This window comes from Argentina anserina, chromosome 4 (genome assembly GCF_933775445.1).
Source record: "Argentina anserina chromosome 4, drPotAnse1.1, whole genome shotgun sequence".
Classification (NCBI taxonomy): Eukaryota; Viridiplantae; Streptophyta; class Magnoliopsida; order Rosales; family Rosaceae; genus Argentina; species Argentina anserina.
In genome coordinates this window covers 13,337,422-13,345,637 of record NC_065875.1, presented here as the reverse complement: position 1 = coordinate 13,345,637, position 8,216 = coordinate 13,337,422, and the positions used below count along the sequence as shown (strand labels likewise).

Here is an 8,216-nt window from a genome sequence, read left to right as displayed (position 1 = left end):
GTGAGGTTACTGTTGCTAAGACTTAGTTGGGAATGACCCTAATGTTCTATCTATTTACCTAATTTCCATAGCGTGTGAGGTTGACACATGTGGCCTCCCCTCGCCGCCCGGTTTTTATCCCCCCTAATATTTGGTTCACTCGATCATTCTCGGTTTCATTCACCATCCAAAAATCTCAAATCCATTCGGTCTTCCTTCGTTCATTTGTTTTCTTTCTCCTCTGCAGACGAAGCCGGTTAGGTTGCTTGCTTCGATTGCCTCCGAGGTCTCATCTATTTACAATTTGATGTTAGTTGTTTTTGATTTGGCGAAAGAGTTCTTGAAGTTGCGAGATCAGTATGTTTCAGAATTTGTGATTTTGAAAGGTTTATGTCTCTTTATTCTTTGTTTTACTTCGGTTTGAATTTTCGGGTGCAATCGATTGAGTTTTCTCTTTCTTTTTATAGACAGGGCGACGACATTCCTAACAAAAAAAAGGTTAGAGAGGGTTGTGGAGAGTGGAGGAGGATTGGTGTTCTTCAGCTAAATGATGTTGGGTCGTTCGCGGATTGGGTTCTGAGTTTGCTTCTAATTTGTTTGTTTTTATTTTTGGCTTTTGATTTGCAAATTTGGGTTTGGTGTTTTTATTTCAAATAAATATGTAGGGATTTTGATATTCGGGTGGAACTGAAGTTGGACTTTCATTTGGGAAAAGTGGAACCAACTCGTATTTTTTGGAACATCAAAGTGGGCACTACTCACTTATTGTCTTTTTCCCTACAGCAGGGCAGATTCATATTTGTATATTAAGTTCAATATGTGCTTTTCTAATTTTTAAAGATTTGGAGTATTGTAAAACAAGGTTATAGCTATAGTATACTGTTTATAGTACTGCTATGGCACCAAGATCTAACAATGCCTATTTGACAATAGTTTGCCAATTGTTTTTTTTTCTTTAGATTTTATATATGATGGTTATATGAATGATAAGAGTGATATTGTTTGTTTCGTCAAACTTTTGTAAAAAATCTACTTCAAAGTGCATATCATTCCATGAGTTAGGCATCATCAAAGTGGTTGTTCAAATGGTAATTTATTGTATTTTCTGTAATGTCTCTGCAACTAAAGTCATTTTTCTTCCATCTGTTAAACGATGATTCATTTTTATTTTATTTTTCTTTTCTTGGCTCTTAAGTACGCAGACTATTCTCTGATTTTAGACTTGGCATTTCATTGATTCAGTTGCAATCCCCTGCAAGCACAAGAATTCTGTTCCGTTTAGGTGAGGCGGATTGAGGCGGATCTTATAGTTTTAATATTTGTATATGTGTGTGCCTATGTGGGTATAGATATAATTGAGCTTATAATCAAGTAGAGATTGGATTTCTTTTTGTTTGATTATGATTTATATCATGTAGTGCAGTTTTCTTTTTGCCATTTTCTATTCCATTTCTACTAGAGTTGTTGCTGGGTTGTTAGTTTACAATTCGTACTCTTGATTGGTAACTTGATGACAGTACTGTGATATGATCCAAATAGATTATATGTTTGTCCTAGAGCCTTGCAAATCTTCATTCAAACATGCATAGTCGAAGATAAATTGTTTTGCCAAACTTATACATGAATACATGATCCGAGTTAACTTGAATATATAGTTATCCAAACTATATATCGCACGTGTTATTGTGTAAAGATGAAAAATTTTGCAATGATAAATAACTGTTCTATTTTGTTTTTTCAAGACTTTCCGTTTTGATTTTTTAACACATAATCTTTTAGTGTAATTGTGTTGGATACAAAGGGGCAAAACAGTTTCTTAGTGAAAATATGAACATTAGATATTATGAAAGCTTAATCAATGAAACTATATTATGAAACCTTTCTTTGTGAAACTTATTTTCTATTCTGACTTGATAATTTATTTATGTTGCTATGTTTTACGGGCACACAACAAGCTGATTAGACGGCTCTTAAGAGATGCTATATTACAATTGAATTAAATTGAAAATGTAAATGTTTTTTTTAAGGCTCAACTATTTTTCTAATGAATCAGATAATCAATGTCTGTTGGGGAATACTCTCTGGAATAGTGTAAATAGCCCAGCTTAGCTCAGCTCTTATATATTCTTTTTTTGTTTGGAACTCTGAATATTTAATTGTCATTAAGGAGGTCAATGGATACAAAGTAGTAACTTTTAGCCCGAACAATTATCATAGTACAAAGACCCGCAGCAGGCCACTTGCCTAGTTTATTAGTCACATTACTTGTCTTTGCAATAGGGTATGAATAGTCTCTTTCTCTAGTTTTTTTTTTCGCCTCTCAACAATGAAATTGCAAAAAACCTTTATATTGTAAGGTCTTACTAGACTGTTCTATCAATGTCCCTTCCCAGTTGCTGTTGTGGAATATGCAAAGTGGGAAACCCCACCATTATTGAAAAATTGGAACACATTTTTGTCTGAAAGGTCATGTTGCTAGCTTGGTGTTGACCCAGATATGTGTGCAAGGCTCTCCCTAATTTTCCAGTCAATAATTGTTGGATACAAAAGTGACATGGAGAAAAGGGCAGGGGTCCTAGTCCTTGTGACAATTCTAATCCCTTGCCTAATAATAGAAAGTAATCCAACTGAACCTTAACCACTCAAGAAAAACGAGTTTGGACAAAAAGTAAACAAATCAGAGAGAAACGATTGATAGGTTTTGGTGTGAAGGGCCTGATACCAACGAGAGTGGGTGGCTAGGCGTTGACTGTTGTTTTTAGGGCAAATCTTCTCTAGGATCTGTAATTCATGTAATCTAATTACTTCATGTAAATCATGAGTAGTTCAAGTACTAAAGTTTTAGGTGTGCGAATTACAAGTTTACAAATTCCTCAAATGAACAATCTATCTATTGAGATTTCCATGTGAAATTTGTTAGAAGTTGGTAATAACTAGGAAAGATATAACAGCATTGTCTGTTACAATGCAAACGTTCACATGCATTTCTAGTCTCATGTGCAATTAGTTCACAAGTAAATGTCTGCAACCCGTTAAGCCGTTACTCATTGGTAAACTAGCATGAATCGTAAGTTTATTCATAGTTTCCATTTTTCAATTTCTAAAACCAAATATCAATTCAATTTGAGTCTTGAAAACTCAAAGTCAATTGCGGTAACTTCTTAGCTAATTTCCCTATCCTCAAAGTCGATTTCCGTTCACTTCATCGGCTCTCCAGTAATAACGATCCATAAAACGTTAAACACTTAAACGGTTAAACCAAGTTTACGTTCTCTAATCAAGATTTTAGAAATAAAACTACAGTAAAAAGGTACACAACTAGCTTTCACATGCTTGCCATCTATGATTAGCCGGTTTTTGTTTTTTGAGAATGATGGTTAGCCGTTTCAGAGAAACAGAGGAGAACAGAGCAAAAGAAAAGAAACCAAACAAAAAACAAATACACAAAGAAAGCAGAGAGAGACACAACAAGACATCGCTGTCTCTCTTAAGCTTAAAAAGGCTGAGCTCATCTCCCATGCCTTTTGCTTCTACTCTCATCTTGTTATTCTTTCTCTTCCACACTCAAATCTCCTCCTCCTTTTTAACTTCTGCAACTCTCGGGGTTCTTGGAGCCCCGATTCCCAGGTACCCATTTGGCTTCAACATGTCCTCCAGCGTTTGAAACTCGAGTTTTTCATCAGTTTTTGAAGAAACTTTATGTGGGTTTTTGGTTTCAGGGAAGCTTGAGTGAGAATGTACTCTGCTATGCATTCTCTGTCGTTGGATGGGGGTGTTTGTGGGCATGGAGAGTTCATTGGATCGTTGGATGGTACTAACCTGCCTGGGGATGCTTGCTTGGTTCTGACTACGGATCCGAAGCCCCGGCTGAGGTGGACGGCCGAGCTCCATGAGAGGTTTGTGGATGCTGTCACTCAGCTTGGTGGCCCTGACAGTGAGTATTGTGTTCTTCTTACATACTTGCTTGTAAAGTCTGGTTTTTTATAGTCTCAACTTCTTGTAATGTTGGTGTTGAATTGAATGTGCTGCGTTTATGGGGTTCTTGGGTTTTTGTTGTTGTTGTTGTTGTTTATTGTGTTGGAGACTTGGAGTGTATTGGGTTTTTGTCCTTTTTAATTGGGTGATTTGGTTCTATTAATTGTGACAAGAGAGTGCTGCTGCGTATTAATGTGTCTCACTGTTTTTGGGTTTTGTTTGTTGTTGTGAATGTTTATTGGATTTAGTTAATGGACCTTTAAAAATGACAGCAAAGCTGGATCGCGTTTATCTTTAACAAAAAATGAAATACCAATTCTGTTGTTGTGAATGTTTATTGAGGTGAAATCTGGTTGTTTTTGTCTTGTAATTTTAATTCTGTTGGAATTTACTGCTGAATTAGGGTGATTTATGGGAGTATGGTGTGGTCTTTATCTTTGTTTTGTTAGTTGGGGGTTGTAGCTGATTAGCTGCAATCATACTGTTGCAACTGACTGAGCTATGCATGTATCATTATCAATGTAGTCATGATTACAAGTCACAACGCATGTGTAAAATGGGGGGTTTTAATGATATATGAGCAAAGATAATGAAAACTTGCCTGCCTGAATGGGGGAGGAAATTTCAATACAAAAAAGTATGTGGATTTTATTGGACTTTTAATAACATTCATAGATACATGTCACTCTAACCCAGAATATCTCAAGCTTTCATGGTGATTCTCTTCTCATGTGATCTTGTTCCTCTTATTATCTAGCAGCAGACACACACTTAGAAACTTAACATGGGCTTCAGGGAAAACAAACCAATTAAGATTAGGAAGGAGCAAGATAGTTTCTTTGTTAAGACTTAGTAAGGCTTTTCCTGACTATTAGCCTATATACCAATATCTCATATGACTGAGGTAAAAAGGTGGCACAACTGTGGTTGTAATTTTGATGTCTGACTGCATCTATATTTAGTCATACGTTCTTGTTTCTCAGTTTGGTAGTGCACAAATCTGTATTTCCCATTTAATGATCATCAGTAATTAGTCAGCAGTGCATACTAGGATAGATTGCATTAATATTCTTGGCTCTGAAGTTTTGTCTGGTGACTCTGATTATGCATAAATTGCAGAAGCGACACCCAAGACCATTATGAGAACAATGGGAGTAAAAGGCCTTACTCTATATCACTTGAAATCACACCTTCAGGTCTGTTTCTCTTTCCAATTATTTATTTCATCATAAATTAGATGCCATATATTCAAGTGAGTTGGGAGGAAAGGGACTGGTCTTTAAAATATAAAAGATTTAAGAAACTTTAAGCTAGATTATTTCTGTAGTGCAGCAACTATTTACCTATCTCTTTTTAGTTACATTAATAGTTTCTTGCCCTAATTTTACATTTCAAGTTTGTATAACTAAATTTGTATCCTTTACCTTATTCTATGCTTGCAGAAATATCGACTGGGAAAGCAATCGTTCAAAGAATCAACTGAAAACTCAAAGGATGGTACTGGCCTTGTGCACTTTGAAATAATGAATTACTTGCTCACTATATTGTTAACTGTTGTACATTTTCCATGTGACTTTGATGATCTTAAAACGGAGGGGCAAAATCAAAAATACTACTTGAACCACCCAACATAAGTATCCCGTTTTCATCTTGACCCTTTCATTTTTCATTTACACACTGAGCTGTATAATGACATCATAAAGAACTGTCTCTAGCTGGCTGCCTTCGTTTTGTTAACTTTTTTGTGCTGTCTCTTGGCATCTTGCATCTTGGTATTTTGGTTTATGTATTGTTAAGGCTTGAAACTTCTAAATCAATTACTGTAAGTGGGAGATAGATGACTTCATTTAAATAGGCTTATGAGATTGTTGTGTAATCATTAGATATTATGTTTATACTAGAAGATAGTACATCTTGGTGGGGAACCAATGAAGAAGCAAGTTCAAATCTCTGGCATCTGGTGGTCAGAATAATATGTTTATTTGGATGTATGACAGCAATATAAATTCTATGATATCATTGCTTAAGTAGTGATGTGTAATTGGTGTAAGAGATGATTTTAGTGGGAAATGTGGCTGTTGAAATATTTATTAGTTATGTAAACAATGTGTAGTTGGGATTGCAGCTTCTTGCATTGCTGAGTGTCAGGACACTGGGTCTTCAGCAACCTCATCAAGGGTGATCGCCCAAGATCTGACTGAGTTTGTGATCTTTTCCCTATTACGCCTGATGCTCATCTATTTTTGTTTTCTTTTAAATTTCCATATAATTGTGGTTCTTTAAACAGTGGCTACCAAGTTACTGAGGCATTGCGTGTACAAATGGAAGTGCAAAGAAGACTGCATGAGCAGCTGGAGGTTTGTCTTCTCTAACTAGTAATTTGAAGTTCATGAGTTTTTGCATTGTCACAAAGAGTTTGTAAGTTTGTTACTCTATCAGTTTTCTGTACTACTTTGAGTGAGGAAACATTTCAAAGTTTCAGCAAGAAAATCTCTCGGTCATTTGACCAATTGACCTATATGCTGATATATTTTTGAAATCTTCACCTAAAATACTCTTTGTTCTCTAGTTTTTCTCCTGTTTATTCTAGCTCCCCCCCCCCACCCACACACACACACACACACAAAAAGTGATAATTGAAAGCAGCAAGTTCTTATGGCTACATTCTAACTTGTACGCAGGTGCAGCGTCGCCTTCAACTTCGAATTGAAGCACAGGGAAAGTACCTACAGTCCATCCTTGAGAAAGCTTGTAAGGCTCTGAATGACCAGGCTGCAACTGCTGCTGGGCTTGAAGCTGCTAAGGAAGAACTCTCTGAACTTGCTATTAAGGTTTCCAGTGACTGTCGAGGGATGGCCCCACTTGATACCATAAAAATGCCATCCTTGTCTGAACTTGCTGCAGCAATAGAGAATAAAAGCGTCCCAAATGTACTGGCTCGCATCAGCAATTGCTCTGTTGATAGCTGCTTGACATCAACTGGAAGCCCTGGTTCTCCCATGGGTATGAGTACACTGACTATGAAGAAAAGGCAAAGGCCCTTCTTTGGCAATGGGGAATCGATGCCCTTAGAGGGCAACATGAGGCAAGAAGTAGAATGGATGATGAGTAATATTGGATGAGGGAAGACCTAAATTGTTTAAAGCTTGAAATCCCCACCTCGTATGACCTTTTGTACTCATTGGCTAGTTAATCTAAACAACGCATATCCTTTGTAACACGTACCTATCAGTGTTCTGTATATTTGTAAGCAGATTAAATGTAGCCTGGGTATCCTTTTTACCTATGTTGCACGGACATCATGACACGGTGGATTTCAAAAACCTATCATCCGATACGGTTCTCATACAGTAAATTAATAATAATTATATATTTTTATATACCTAAAATAAATTAAAAATATCATTTTAAAGTTGCAAAATTTATTTATTACACAATCATTTTAAGAAATAACATTAAATAGTCAAGTAACAAAAGTGCATATAGCCAATAAAACACATTCTCGTTTCAAGACTCTTAGTATCTCAACACCACACCATCCAATTGTACAATAGAACCAATATTATTCCATACAATAAAAATGCAAGTATCAAGCTCTCAAAACAAAACAATCAAAACCAAATTTGCCCAACAACTTAAGTTAGCTTTAATTAGCCTATTAATACTTAACAACTTGAGATAGCTATTAACCCCTATATATACTTAATCCTCTCACCAATTACAAAAACCCAAATAGAGCCGTTAACAGAGGTGAGGTCACCGTTATCAGGTAGAGGCGTCGTTCAGTCGTTGTGAGCCCCTGAATTTGTAGTTTAATATTTTTATTACACTACACGTCACTACGAGCTTAGGATATTCACGGAATAATTTTCTGACACGGTTTATTTTCTACAAACTTTAGAAGTTTTTGTTTTTTAGAAATGTTTAAAAGTACTTTTCAGAAATTCTTATTTCCAATTTTAAATCTCATCCATCCATTTCCTTCCTCTTATCTCAGCCATTGGATCAACCTATAAAGACCCAAAAATCCTACACCTAACCCACACACCATCACCTCACCTCTCTCTCTCTCTCTCTCTCTCTCTCTCTCTCTCTCTCTCTCTCTCTCTCTCTCTCTCTCTCTCTCTTATGTTACAAAACAGAGTAACACAACGCGACCTTCTCCAGGCTACACCGTTGCTTTCCAGCGACGCCTCGCTACGAGACCACCACCACCGCAACCGCCTCTCTCCCCTCTCTCTAATTATACTCGCAGATTCGAC

The 8,216-nt window shown here is 36.5% G+C and overlaps 1 protein-coding gene across 2 annotated transcripts; it reads left to right on the top strand.

Moving 5' to 3' along the window:
- The first annotated feature begins 3,453 nt into the window (after nucleotides 1-3,453).
- Nucleotides 3,454-7,240, top strand: LOC126790343 (protein PHR1-LIKE 2). 2 transcript variants are annotated; one of them, XM_050516544.1, is made up of 7 exons: nucleotides 3,454-3,606; nucleotides 3,699-3,913; nucleotides 5,074-5,150; nucleotides 5,397-5,451; nucleotides 6,080-6,155; nucleotides 6,242-6,311; nucleotides 6,636-7,240. In XM_050516544.1, exons 2-7 carry the CDS (start codon nucleotides 3,715-3,717, stop codon nucleotides 7,074-7,076), a joined length of 918 nt encoding a protein of 305 aa, XP_050372501.1. In that variant the 5' UTR covers nucleotides 3,454-3,606; nucleotides 3,699-3,714; the 3' UTR covers nucleotides 7,077-7,240. The 2 variants fall into 2 exon arrangements, with proteins under 2 accessions (XP_050372501.1, XP_050372500.1); XM_050516543.1 differs by having other exon boundaries at nucleotides 6,068-6,155.
- The last annotated feature ends 976 nt before the right edge of the window (nucleotides 7,241-8,216 follow it).

What these genes read in the sequence shown, in the direction of transcription:
- LOC126790343 (XM_050516543.1), top strand. Translation starts at nt 3,715, where the DNA reads ATGTACTCTGCTATGCATTCTCTGTCGTTGGATGGGGGTGTTTGTGGG. An exon ending in AACTGAAAACTCAAAGGATG is followed by an intron (nt 5,452 to 6,067) that starts GTACTGGCCTTG and finishes AACAATGTGTAG; the next exon opens with TTGGGATTGCAGCTTCTTGC. An exon ending in ATCGCCCAAGATCTGACTGA is followed by an intron (nt 6,156 to 6,241) that starts GTTTGTGATCTT and finishes TTCTTTAAACAG; the next exon opens with TGGCTACCAAGTTACTGAGG.